Source organism: Leopardus geoffroyi, chromosome C3, assembly GCF_018350155.1.
Source record: "Leopardus geoffroyi isolate Oge1 chromosome C3, O.geoffroyi_Oge1_pat1.0, whole genome shotgun sequence".
Lineage (NCBI taxonomy): Eukaryota > Metazoa > Chordata > Mammalia > Carnivora > Felidae > Leopardus > Leopardus geoffroyi.
Window position 1 is genome coordinate 123619107 of NC_059338.1, and position 14190 is coordinate 123633296.

General features: G+C 34.6%; 1 protein-coding gene across 2 annotated transcripts in view; it reads left to right on the forward strand.

Annotated features, from left to right (window-relative positions):
- The window catches only part of SNX16 (sorting nexin 16), a 43744-nt gene extending 29554 nt beyond the window's left edge, over positions 1 to 14190 (forward strand). For both annotated transcript variants that reach the window (XM_045454739.1, XM_045454740.1), the window contains 3 exons: positions 10147 to 10283; positions 11032 to 11151; positions 11848 to 14190. In XM_045454739.1, coding sequence (XP_045310695.1) covers positions 10147 to 10283; positions 11032 to 11151; positions 11848 to 11944 — 354 coding nt within the window. In that variant the 3' untranslated portion in view covers positions 11945 to 14190. The remainder of the gene's footprint in view (positions 1 to 10146; positions 10284 to 11031; positions 11152 to 11847) is intronic.

A 14190-nucleotide genomic window follows, 5' to 3' on the forward strand; every position in this document is an offset into this window, starting at 1 on the left:
TATGCCTCCATCTCCATATCCAGTTTCAGAAATTCCCATCTTTTTGACAAAAATTCCCTACAAGCCATTTTGCAATCAGTCCATACTCCCAGCTCCAGACAACTATTGATCTGATTTCAGTTTCTACAACTTTACCTGTTCTGGATATTTTTTATGTGAATAGAGTCATAGTGTGTGTGTGTGTGTGATCAGTATTCAATGTACATAATCTTTTACAAATACAGTATGCATAACATATAATCTTTACATCTACTTTCTTTCACTAGTGTCGTGTTTTTGAGGGTCAACTATGATATAGCCTCTGAATATTTCATTACTTGTTATTGCTGAATGATTTTCCATTGTATGCACATACCACATTTGTTTATCCAGTGACCAGTTATGGGACATTTAAGTAGTTTCCAGTTTTGTGCTATTTTGAATAATGCTGCTGTGAACAATCTCATAGAGGCTTTGTGTGCACATTTGTTTCCATTTCTCTTGGATTGATCCCTAGAGGTGGAAGGTTTGCTTATATGGCAAATAAAGTGTAACTTTTTAAAGAAACTCACAGTTTTCTAAAGTAGCTATACCATTTGACATTCCCACCACTAGTATATGGGAACTCCAGTTTATCCATGTCCTTATAAATATTTGATTTATCTGTCTTTTGGAGTGTAGCCATTCTTGTGAGTGTGTAGTGTGGTATTTCACTATAGTTTTAATTCACATTTCCATAATGACATGTTGGTCACTTTTTTAATATATTGATCACTTCTTCATGTGTTTTTTAGCCATTCCTATGTTTTCTTTGATGAATTGTCTATGTACGTCTTTTGCCCATTTTTTTCCAAGTTTGGTTGTTTGTCTTATTGAGTTATAAGTGTTCTTTATTTTGGATATAAGTCCTTTATCAGATATCTGATTTTCCTATATTTTCTCCTGATCTGTATTCATCTTCTTAATGGTGCCTTTTAAAGTACTAATGTTTTTCATTTTAATGAAGTTCATTTTATCACTTTCATTTTTATTTTTTTAAATTTTTTAATGTTTATTTTTGAAAGAGAGAGAGAGAGAGAGAGAGAGAGGCAGAGCACAAACAGGGGAGGGGCAGAGAGAGAGGGAGACACAGAATCTGAAGCAGGCTCCAGGCTCTGAGCTGTCAGCACAGAGTCTGACACGGGGCTCAAACTCCAAACCATGAGACCATGACCTGAGCTGAAGTCAGATGCTTAACCTACTGAGCCTCCCAGGTGCCCCCATTTTATTACTTTTTTTAAATGGCTCATGCTTTTAGTGTTGTGTCATTAAGAACTCTTTCCCCAGTAGCATCTGGCTGGCTCAGTCAGTAGAGCATCTGACTCTTGATGTCAGGGTTGTGGTTCAAGCCTCACGTTGGGTATGGACCTACTTAAAAAACAAAAAAAAAAATAAATTCTTTACCTTATACAGGGTCACAAAAGTTTTCTCCCTTTTTTTCTAGGAGTTTTATAGTTTTAGTTCTTACACGTAGGCCTGTAATCCATCCTGACCTGATATTTTTTTAACAAGGTATGAGGTAAAGGTCTTAAGTGCCTACCGATATCTAATTGTGTCTGTACCTTTATTGAGTTGGCACCTTTATCAAAAGTCAAGTAAACATAAAAGAATGGGTTTGTTTCTGGGATCTTCATACTCTTCCATTGGTCTAGGTACCTATCCTTGTGCTAGTACCACACAGTCTTATTTATTACAGCTCTCTTATGGTTACTGTTTGCCTAGTATATGTCTTTCCATCTTTTTGCTTTCAGTTTGTGTCTTTCAGCCTTAGGTTCTATTTCTTGTATACAGCATATAGTTGGGTCTTGGTCTTTTGTTTAGTCTGACATCTTTACCCTTTACATCTGCCATTTTGCAATTTATTTTCTATCTGTCTCATCTCTTTTGGTCCTCTTTCTCCTTTATTGCTTACTCTTGTGCAAAAGAAGTATTTTTAGTATGCCAGTTTGATTCCTCTGTAGAAATTTTTATGTTTTTTATTTTTTAGTGGTTCCTGTAGTATGCATTATAGTATGCATCTTAACACAGTCCACTTCAGAGTAATACTTAATTCCAGTAAATTATAAACTTGATGTCCATATATCTTTCCCCCCCTCCTTTGTATTGCTGTTATTACATATTTTTTAAAGTAAGCTCTAGGCCCAATTTGGGGCTCAAACTCATGTTCCTGAGCCAGCCAGACACCCCTATTATTACATATTTAAATCTATGTTATAACCCCAGTAATACAGTGTAATAATTCTATGTACAGTCTTTTCTCTTATAAAGAAATTAAGAAATGGGAAAAATATGTTATAAACTCTTATATTTATCTATTTATTTACTATTAACAGCCCTCTTGATTCCTTCCTGTGAATTGATGTTATCATCGGGCATTACATTCTTTCAACTTCAACATCTTCCTTTAATATTTTTTGTAAGGCAGGTCTGAGGGCAACAAATTCTCAGTCTTTGTTTATCTGGGAATGCTCATTTTTGAAGGATGGTTTTATTGACAGGTTTTTTTCTTTCGGTACTTTGTGTCATTCCTGTCTTCTGACCTCCATCATTTCTGATGAAAAGTCAACCTTTAATTACATTGTTCCCGTGAACATGATGAGCTATTCCACCCTTGCTATTTTCAAGACTTTTTTTTTTTTTTTTTACTTTCCTTTTTTTTATTAACATTTATTTATTTTGAGAGAGACCGTGCACGTGTGAGCTGGGAGGGAGGGGCAGAGAGAGAGAGGGAGAGAGAGAATCTCTAGCAGGCTCCATGCTGTCAGCTCAGTGCCCGATGTAGGGCTTGATCCCATGAACCATGAGATCATGACCTGAACCAAAATCAAGAGTCAGATGCTTAACCGACTGAGCCACCCAGGTGCCCCTTGACTTTCAGCAGTTTGATTATGATGTGTCAAGGTGTTTATCCTAATTTGGCTTCATTGAGCTTCTTGGCTTTGGCAAATTAATGCTTTATGTAACATTTATGAAATTGTTGGCCATTATTTCTTCAAATAATTTTTCAGTCTTGTTCTTTTGCCCTTCTCCTTCTGGCATTACCATTACCCACGTTTGTATACTTCATATTGTACTACATGTTTCTGGATACTGGTTTGGTTTTTTTTGTTATGTCTTTCGTTTTTTGTTTTTTTCCCCAATCATTTTTCCTCAGCTCTTGAGATTAAATAATTTCTATTGGTCTATCTTCAAGCTCTCGGACTCATTTTTGTATCATTTCCAATCTGCTATTGAGCCCCTTTGTTAATTTTTCACTTTGGGTATTGTGCTTTTCCAATTCCAGAGTTTCTATTTTCTTTTATTACTATTATTATTATTCTATCTCTTTATTAAGTCTGTACTGTGTTACTTAATTACTATGGCTTTATAATCTTTGTATCTGGCAAGGCAAGGTTTCCCTTCCTCGTTCTTCAAAATTGACTATTTGTTTTCCCATATGAAATTTAAAATGAACTTGTGAGTTTTATGAAAGATCCTGGTGGTATTTTGTTTTGAATTATAATAAATTTACTGATTAATTTTGAAGATCAGAGTCATTACAGAATTGAATCTTTCTATCAATAGATCTTTGCTTAAAAGTCTTTAATGAAGGTGATTTTTTTTTCCTTAAACTTGTAGGGAAAGCTATAGAATTCTTTATGGATTTTCTTATCATAATTGGTATTTTTCTTATATTCTAATTTGTTACTGTTACTATTTTCTATATATTTTATGTTACATCTTTGATGAAATCTCTCATTAGTTTGTAGATCCTTTTAGATTTCTATATACATAATCACATCCTCTGAAATATTAACAGCTATGTTTTTTCTTTTTTAATCCTTAATACCTTTCATTTCATTTTCATATTTTTTGTGTGCTAAGTAGAAACTTTGGAGTTAAGTAGGAGCATTTATGGTGAGCATCCTTTTCCTCTCTTCCTAACTTTAAATGATTTTGTATTTCACCATTAGTTACATATGGTGTGTCCTACAAGCTATTGGTAATTGTGGGTTATGTTTGTTTGTCTGTGTTTTTAGGCTAAGGAAGTTCTATTCCTAGTTTGTTGAAAGGTTGTGGTATGTGTATGTTATTAATGCTTTTGCTTACATCTTTCAAGATAATCATATGGGTTTTTTTTAATCTGTTAGTGTGGTAAATCACATTCTCAGATTCTCAAATACTAAAACATTATTCATTTGTGAAATTAACTCAGCATTTTTTTTTAATTGCTGGATTTGGATCGTAATGATTTTATTTAGAGTTTTTGCAGTATAATTTTCCTCCCTGTTATTGTTGTTGGGTCTGGCACCAGGATTATACAGGTCTTACATAGGTTGAGGAATAGTCTCTTTTTCTTTTCTCCAGAATCATTTGAGTAAGATTAGTATTGTTGGTTCCCTGAGTATTCATTAGAACTCACCTATTAAACAACCTGAGTCTGATATTTTCTTTGGTTTGTTCAATAGTTTTATGCATAGATTTTCAACAACTGATTACATTTCTTTAATGAGTAGAGTTTATTTGACTGTCTCTTTAGGGATCAAGTTTGATGTATTTTTTTAGAAGATTGCCAATTTGTACAGATTTTAAACTACATTGATGTAAGGCTGTTTTCTCATGATTTTTAAAAATATCAGGGGCGCCTGGGTGGCGCAGTCGGTTAAGCGTCCGACTTCAGCCAGGTCACGATCTCGCAGTCCGTGAGTTCGAGCCCCGCGTCGGGCTCTGGGCTGATGGCTCAGAGCCTGGAGCCTGTTTCCGATTCTGTGTCTCCCTCTCTCTCTGCCCCTCCCCCGTTCATGCTCTGTCTCTCTCTGTCCCCAAAATAAATAAACGTTGAAAAAAAAAAAATTAAAAAAAAAAATATCTTAACATCTTAATTACCAAAAGTAGTATACTTAATTCCCTCATTATGATTTGTTGTTAATTTTTTTCTTTAGAATTCTGTAGTTGAAATATCCCTAGTGAATCATTCCTTTTATTATTAGATAGTGACTGTTTTTGTGCCTGATGTTTTCCACTTGAAATGCATTGTTCTGATATTCATAGAACTATACCTTTTGTGGGGAAGAAAGAGCAGATTTGCCTGTTGCCTTGTAAGTATTTTTCTATCTTTGTATTTAAAGTGTGTTTCTTGTCAGCATCATAGAGGTAGATTTTTGGGTTTTGATGTAAACAGAAAAATATGTTATTTAACTGGTGAATTTATGTTATAATGTGTCCAGTAATTACCAATATACTTGTATTTATTTCTCTCATTTTATTTTGTGCTTTTTATTTACCCTGCTTCTCCTTCCCTTCCCTTTATATACGTAATGCGTTTTCTTTCTTCCCTTCTTTCCTCTTGGCTTCTAAGCTCTGTATTCACTGTCTTTTATTTAATGGTCATATGCTGTTCTCATCAGATAATTTAGAACCAGGTTGTTTCCAGCCTTCCCAAAGTGAGCCAGTGCTTCCTTTGATTTACCTGCCACTTTCTTTGCTCACCATTCCAAGTTCTTTCACCTCACTCTTTCCACTGGGGCTCAGTTAACTGCTCCTTGAAATACGTCATTTAATAGTTCTCTTTTAGTGAATGTGTTTTGGTAATGGATAGGTATTTAATGTCTGAAATTTTTAAAATCTTGCTCTCATTCTTGAAGTATGATATAACTGGGCCTAGAATTCTATCTTGATATCATTTTTCTTGGTGCTTCGAGGTCTTTTCCACTGCCTCTGCTGTAGACCGTTGCTGTGAACCATCTATTCTCGGTTCATTGTTGTCCCTTTAGAGTAAACTTTTTCTTTCCTAGTATTTTAGAGATCTTCTCTAAAGATCTAAATGATCTAAATGATTTTGGCATTTGCAATTTTACTATCTTGTGTGTGGGTGGTTTCTAGTTTTGGCTTCCTTGGGATGCATTATTCTTCCCAAATCTGAAAGTGCTAGTATTTAATCAGTTGTGAAAATTTTCTGCTGTTTTCCCACAAAGTGTTGCTTCTTCTCATTCTCTCTGTTCTCTTTTTTAGGAACTCTATGTATAAATGTGTGTGTTAGTTTCTTTTTTTTTTTTTTCCTTTTCCATCTGTCTTAACCTTTCCTTCATGTTCTCTATCTCCATCTCTCTTTATTCTTCAATTTATAAATTCTGCAATTTTCTTTGTTCTCCCTCCCAGTTTATTGTATTGTCTTCAGACAGGATTATACTACTGTTTGATACTTCCATTAAGATTTTAATAATATTGACTATATTTCTCATGTCTTGACATTCTGTTTGTGTTGTCTCAGTTATACCTGATGTTTTTTTGATAGTGGCTTTTAAAAAATATTTTCAGGGCGCCTGGGTGGCTCAGTTGGTTAAGCGTCGAACTTCGGCTCAGGTCATGATCTCGCAGTTTGTGAGTTCGAGCCCCGCATCGGGCTCAGTGCTGACAGCTCAGAGCCTGGAGCCTGTTTCAGATTCTGTGTCTCCCTCTCCCTCTGCCCCTCCCCTGCTCACACTCTGACTCTCTCTGTCTTTCAATAATTAACATTAAAAAAAACAAAAAATAAAATAAAAAATATTTTCAAGTCATTATACTTGTTCATATTTTATGGTCTTTAGTAATATGCTATCTGAAATTTATGGAATTCTAATTTTTCTGTTTTTGGGGTCTGTTCACTTTCTTTTATGTTGGATGATTTCCTAGTGTGTTTTGTAATTTTGGATTATAAATTTACTTTGATTAGAAGTTTGTCTACAGGAAACCTTAACAGCCAAAGTTGAGGGTATATTCTTCCATGGAAATTTGTTTGCTTCTGCTGAGATACCTTGAGTATTGTTGATCCTGGACCATTTTTTATGCTGATTTCTAAGCTTGGGTGTTTCTGGCTAATTGTGATAGTTATAAATTCAGTGCAAAATCCACATGAGGCATTATTAGCTCATGGGTGTAGATTCTTCCAGAAGACTTTAGCTCTCCCACCTAAAAGCCAAGATGAGACACAGTCTTCCTTGATGTATTCCTATTTTGATGAGTGATTTTTATTAATGACTTAGCTTTTTTTTTTTTTTTTTTTTAACGTTTTTATTTATTTTTGAGACAGAGAGAGACAGAGCATGAATGGGGGAGGGTCAGAGAGAGAGGGAGACACAGAATCGGAAGCAGGCTCCAGGCTCTGAGCCATCAGCCCAGAGCCTGACGCGGGGCTCGAACTCATGGACCGCGAGATCGTGACCTGGCTGAAGTCAGACACTGACTGACACTGAAGTCAGACTGCGCCACCCAGGCGCCCCTATGACTTAGCTTTTTAAAGTCCTTGTTTTATTCCTGAGTGTCTCATTTTTTGGTCACTAGCCCTTAAAGTGTGCCTGACTCCTCATCTCTTGTCCCATCTTGGTGTTTAAGGTTCAAAATGACCAAAAAATAACCTCTCTTCAACCCTCCTCCCACTATCCAAAGACATAGTGTCGGTGCTCATGGCACTTGTTTTCATTTCTCTTGATTTTTGTTCCCTGAGACTTACTTCTGTTTCTTGCCCACATAGCTATTTTAAAAGTTGGGTTTTTAGCTAGGTATTTTATAGCCAGAGGCCTTATTTTGTTTAGTCACCCCCATGCTGTAATCAGTGGAAGTTATGTGTGGTTCATTTTTTTCTTCTTGTCTGTGTTCCTGGTTCTATTTCCATTATAGTTGAAAAGTATTCCGTTTTTTCATAATGTGAGTATACCCAAGGTCTTAAATCTGGGAATGTTTATAAGGTTCATCTTATGTCATTAGGTAAAAATGCAAGCCACAGAAGGTTAGGTATTATATACTTCCACTTATATAAAGACAAATATTTGAGAAACTGAAAGTAATTCAGTTGGGTGGAACATAGGGTATGAGAAGGACTAGAAGACAGGAAAAGGGAATAGAGCAAAAGCTATGAAGTTGGGGTGAAAGGCATATGTCACGTAATACTTCATTTGTCAAGGTAAGATATTTGACCTTATTATTTAGGCAGTAGTGAGTCAGAGGTAGCATTATCAGATCTGTTTTTTAAAAAGCCAGCTTAGGGGCACGTGGCTGGCTCAGTTGGTTCAGTGTCTCACTTTGTTTGGCTCAGGTCATGATCTTGCATTCCCGAGTATGAGCCCCACGTCGGGCTCTGTGCTGATGGCTCCTCGGAGCTTGGAGCCTGCTTCAGATTCTGTGTCTCCCTCTTTCTCTGTCCTTCCCCCACTCATGCTGTGTTTCTCTCAAAAAATAAATAACGTTTAAAAAATTTTTAAAAACAACAGAAAAAAAGAAAGCCAGTTTAGATTAGCAGAGTGCCTAAGTGAACATAGGTAAACCAATTAGTTTACTGGTGGTGTAGTTTGGTTAACAATTAAAGACTGTAGAAATGAGAACAAATGACAAAAATACAAGCAGTGTTGATGAGGCAGTGGGGGGTGAGGGGAAGGAAGAGTAGAAAAACTGAGTTATCCTTGGGTCATAGAAAGTAGGTAGGGAAATGGAGTGATCTAAGATGCCTGCCTGGTGGCTTGGAAGATGAGGAGGTAGAATAGATATTCCTTTGTGAACACCATTTGGCTTGCCATTGGTACATCTAATTCTTCTGAAGAGGACCAGTAGGTATATGAATGATGTCCATGCACTCAGGAAAGGTGTGGGCTGAAGATTAACAACAGCAACAACAAACCACATTGGAAGTTAGAATAAACATGAGAGCTGACATGTTAACAGTAAGTGCAATTGCCTAGGGATGGCATATAGAGCAAGCAATTATGTAACCAAGGGCAAAACTTTAATGAATGCCCACATGCAAAGAGCAAATAGAAAACTAAGAAGTAACTGTCAAAGTTAAGAGGCCAGCCAGGCAGTTTTATGGAGGCCAGTGAAAGAGGTTTCCATTATTTTTTTTTTTTAATTAAGTCGCTGGTGAGTGACATTCAGTGTAGTTAATAAAAACAGTACTTTGGATTTTCCAGTTAGAAGGTCATTGTTAGCCTTTGCCTGGGCATGGTTAGTAGAGAAAAAGAGAGCAAAACTTCTCTAATTTAGTGATTTTAGAGGTAAATTGGGGGCTCAGTTTGAGTGAGAAGTACTTTTTTTTGTGGAAAACTTCTTTGTTTTGAAAGGAAGGAGATTGCGTTAGTAGCTAGAGAGACTCTTGATCAAGTGAGTGGGCGGTGGAGATAATTTTTTTTTAATATGGAGAAATTTTTAGGCTTCATCAACTTGAGTCAACTTAATCAAGTAAATGCAGGGTCCAGAGGAAGGGGAAAAGTTGAAAATTTAAGAGAAAGTATGTGATAGAGCATGCTTCCAGAGGAGGTAGGGTACACAAGATGACTTGAGTCATTCAAGGACATTCTTGAGGACAAGCGCAGGATGCTAATGTAGTTGAGAATCGGGGAGTCAGGGATTTGGTTTTTCTGGTATAGGAATCAGGATCATCTGGGTTTGGAATCAGCAATAGTAACATGTCGTAAGTGGACTTGCCAAGAGTGAAGGTTTAAAATAGTCACAGAGAAGACAGGGAATGATATAGACAACTAGGAATAATTTAGAAGCATTGATCAGTTTCACTGAAAGCCTCATCAAGATAAGTGACCCACATTTTTTATGGTAGTATGATTTTGTTTATTTGTTTTAATCTTTATTTCAGCAGGATTTAGCATCTGGGTATGATGGGTAGAATGTCAGTTTTGAATGAATATGGTAAAAGGAGAAGCAAGAGGAAAGCAATGTTGGGGAAAAATAAACAGGTGCTATTGAGGAGGTTGTTATAATAATATACCTGCTGAGCTAATACAAATGAATAGCCACATTTTTCAAAACATATTCATCTAGGACCAGGCAAAAATAGATGAAGGAGAGTAGAAACTTTAACAGTGGTTACTGGTTATTTTTTCCCAGTCCTACACTAGAGGGTTATCACATACTCATTTCAAGCACCATGGCCTATTACTTAACAATTCTCAGGATAAGGGACTTGTAATTATAAGTCCACAAGGTAGGTGAGGATTGAGTGTCAAGATAGCAAAGACCAAAAAAAAAAAAAATGCGGGAAGAGAACAAATTGTTTGGGCTGCATACATATTATTTTGATTATGTTCTTTGACTCTTTAGTAATGCTCTTGAGGGAGATACTGCATAAGTGATTAATTTTTTCTTCATTTTTTGTTTGTTTTCAAGGCTTTCTGTGAAACTTTAGAAGAGACAAATTACCGTTTTCAGAAAGAACTACTTGAAAAACAAAAAGAGGTGGAATCACTGAAGAAACTGCTCAATGAAAAGCAACTTCATATAGATACTCTAGAGAACAGAATTAGGTATATTGTGATACTTGCATTTTTGGCCTTACTAATTCAACTCAATACTCTGGGCTAAATGCCCTTTGTATTTTAATATGATTTAGGAAATTTCTGATTCCATAAGTCTTAGACTCTTGGTATACTTCCTTGTAGGTTGGAAAAGTTGCCTTTTGATAATTTATTTAGGAGGCTGAACATTTGAAGGATGGGAAACATCAGAAAAATAAGCCTCTAGTTCAACAAGATAAACATTATTCGCTTTACCCTATTTAAGTGGCGTCTTTGTTTCAAGGCACTTACACTAATTTTTCACATGTGAAAGTTGTAGTTTGCATTCCGTCAGCATATATTGAATTGATGTTAAAATCACTTTACATTAATCATAAGTCTAATTTCTCTGTTGACTCCCAGAGTCAGCACTTTATTAGCCATTTTAAGAATAGCTGAAGACTGGGGCACCTGGGTGGCTCAGTCAGTTGAGCATCCAACTTTGGCTCAGGTCATGATCTCACGATTCATGGGTTCAAGCCTCGCATCAGACTCTGTGCTGATAGCTCACAGCCTGAAGCCTGCTTCAGATTCGGTGCCTCCTTCTCTCTCTACCCCTCCCCCGCTCGTGCTCTGTCTCTCTGTCTCTCAAAAATAAATGTTAAAAAGAAAAAAAAAAAAAAAAGAATAACTGAAGACTGCTAAAGCTACATGTATTTACAAAAACAAACCAGTATTTATTTGTAGAAAATAACTTGTTGCTATAATTTACTTTTAGAACATTGTCTTTAGAACCTGAAGAATCACTGCTCATGTGTGGAACGGAAGGTGGACACATCCCAAAGGTGGAGTCCTCTGCACCTGAGGTTGATAGAGATGATTTACATGAAGAATCTAGGTAAATAATATTTGGTTTATTGTAGCCCAGTCATCTGAATAACTAGAGGCAAATAGGCACTAATACTCTATAGAGTATTTTTTTTGAACCCAATGTTATTGTATCATAAATCTGAGCAGAGAAAGACTTACAGATATTCTAAGCTGTGCCTAAAAATGAGTGTTTACAATCCAGGCTGTAAATGTTATTACTTACTTTGAAGATATATCTAAATTAAGTACTCAGTTAATTTATTAGTTTTGTAAAGCTTGACAAATTAATTTCTCTCAGTCTTTTTCCATTCAAAAAGTGGGATACTGTGATAGCAACCAGCCTGCCTACCTACAGGAATGATAAAAAGATAGTATATTTGAAAGCACATAGAATATTTATTACTTATAAATCCAAAGTCATTATTAATACTTTAGTGGTAGCAGGTAAGCTGTAATTATGAGAACAAATTTTATATTGGTGAAAGTCACTATATTTTATTGATAAATGATAGTTGAAAGAGCTGAAAGAATTAAAAATATATCTCCAAAGGTGTTGTAACAACTTAAAAATGATTAAATTTCTGATCAAATATTTAAATATTCTTTTCCATGAAATATTTCCCATTAATATTTAAATATTCTTTAGGTAAAATTTGAAAGGTGATAGTGAAGGGAAACAGCATGTATCTAATCCCTTTATTGACATGTTTTCTCTTTTTTGCAGAGCTGATGATAAGCCATGCTTAAGTTTGAGTGAACCTGAAAATTCTGTATCAGACATAGAAGTAGCAGAAGTGGCATACAGTGCTGAGGACGACTAACTGCGAGCAGTTCCTTCCATTTCTGTGTTTCGGCAAATTTAGAATAGAGTGGGAAATAGTTAAAAATAAAAGACTGAATCATTTACAGAAAACAAAAAGATTGCACATGTATAAAGTTTACATAAAGAAAAGTTTTTTAAGTTATTGGGATAGGAAATGTATTCATTGCTGCTTTAAACTATCTTTTATCCAACCTTTGTATTTAATACACCAAAAAAAAAATCTAGTTAGAATTCTGTTATCAAAACTAAATTCTTAAATAATGTGCATAAATTATTTTGGCTTTTTGCCAATATATTGCTCCAAACTAATGTGTGTATGCACGCTTGTGTGTGTGTGTGTGTGTGTGTATGCGTGTCTGTGTTTGTGTTTAAATTGCCAATTATATCATTTAAGTGGACATTAAATGCATGTTGCTATCTGGTTGATATTACTTCTTTGTATCTCTGACATGATATATTTTCATTAGTGGTTTAAATCAGTGGTAAAGATGAATTAAGTTTTAAATATTGACATGTTTGCCATCTGTAAATAAAAATTGCCTGTTGCAATGTTATTGCTATTTAAAAAGAAGAAAACTTTCTAATACCAAAGGAAAACTATTTGAAAGACCTATAGTAACATATAGTAACATAGCTGAAGTGATAAAATAGCCTTGATTTTAAAAGCTAACTCATTATCAGAATATTATAAGCGTCCTAGTTTATTATAATATGTTGTACTGATTTTCCATATAATCTTTATCTTAAATCTCTACCTGTAGAATCAGTGAGTTTGCCTCTTTCAGAATACTACCTCTTTTTGCTAATCAAAATATACTCTTTTGAAAATATTGATTCTAAGCAAATAGGGAGTTACACAAAAAAAAACACAAAATAAAAAGCCATATATACTATAAAGTTCCTAACTATGTTGACTCCTGGGATTGCATTTTTATCTCTGCATATGTGAATATGTTGCTATAATGTATTAAGGCTGATTTTCCTTTTAATATATTTAGCCAAGTGATGCACTTTATGATAATTAAACTCTTTTGTGCCAAGTTTAATTGGTGAATTTCTTTAGTAAGTGGAGTTAGGAAAAACTTATGTAGTGCCTTCACTATTTCACTTTTATACACCAGTCTGCTAGAATCTGTGAGTCAGCTTTATGAAAAGGTGTTTATTTCAGATTTGCTTATAGTTGTTCAAAGTGCCTTGTTTCGTTTTTATAATATGTAGTTACTCATTTATTTTCTATTTCCACTGCTTTGCATATTGCTGTTAATAAGTACTGTGATCATGCTAGCATTCTGAAATTCCACTTGGTTTTTTGAACTGCATGTGCTTTCTAAAAGCTGAGGGAAACTTACTAGGGAAATAGAATAACAATCTCCAGTTTTGTTTTCTTCACTATCTAAAAGTTTATCGGTATCTTGATGTACATATTAAAATGTGGCTGTTTAAAATTCTACTTAAGTAGATAAAAGATCAATTGGCTATTGTCAACTTTTGATCTAAAAAGGGACTGCTTTTTACCAAAGGACCAAAAATTGTAAAAAAAAAAAAAAAAAAAAACCTTTGTCCAAATGCACAGGTATGTTTTGTCTCAAAATATATTCCACAAAGTATACTAGAAATGTGTTTACTATCTTCGGAGATAGAAAGAATGTAATAAACTATTCTATCTGTTCATTTCAAATATTCTAGGCCTAAAAAGGCGTAAAAAGAACAATCATTTAAATTAATATAATTTTTAGTCGAATAAAACAAGATGATCTTTGCTGAATTTTGGACGTTATAGTGCTATATTCATGTCTGCTTTAAAGTGAACCATACATTTTCAAAATCTAGCCTTTAAGAACATTGTATGTAAAGTTTTGGATGAGTAAAGAAAAACCCTTGTTGATAAGCCACTATTATTTATATTTAGAATTTACTTTTTTTTTTTTTTTACTTTTGTGATGCATTTTATTCCCAGTATTATATTCATTTAATAAATTATTTTTTCAGTACAGCAGTAGCTATGTTGTTTAGATCTTGAATACCATTTTCCCCCTTCAATTTCAATGTTCTCTCTATCCCTTACAATTATTGTAAATTTAATTATACTTAACTGCTGCATTTCACAGACATGGAATGAGTTTATGATTTTTTTAAGTTTATACTTCATATTACTGATAATTTTAAGTCTTTGTGAATAGGTGCAGTACACTTCATATGTAACCAATATTAATAAAAAAAATTGAACATAATTCAAGCAGAAAA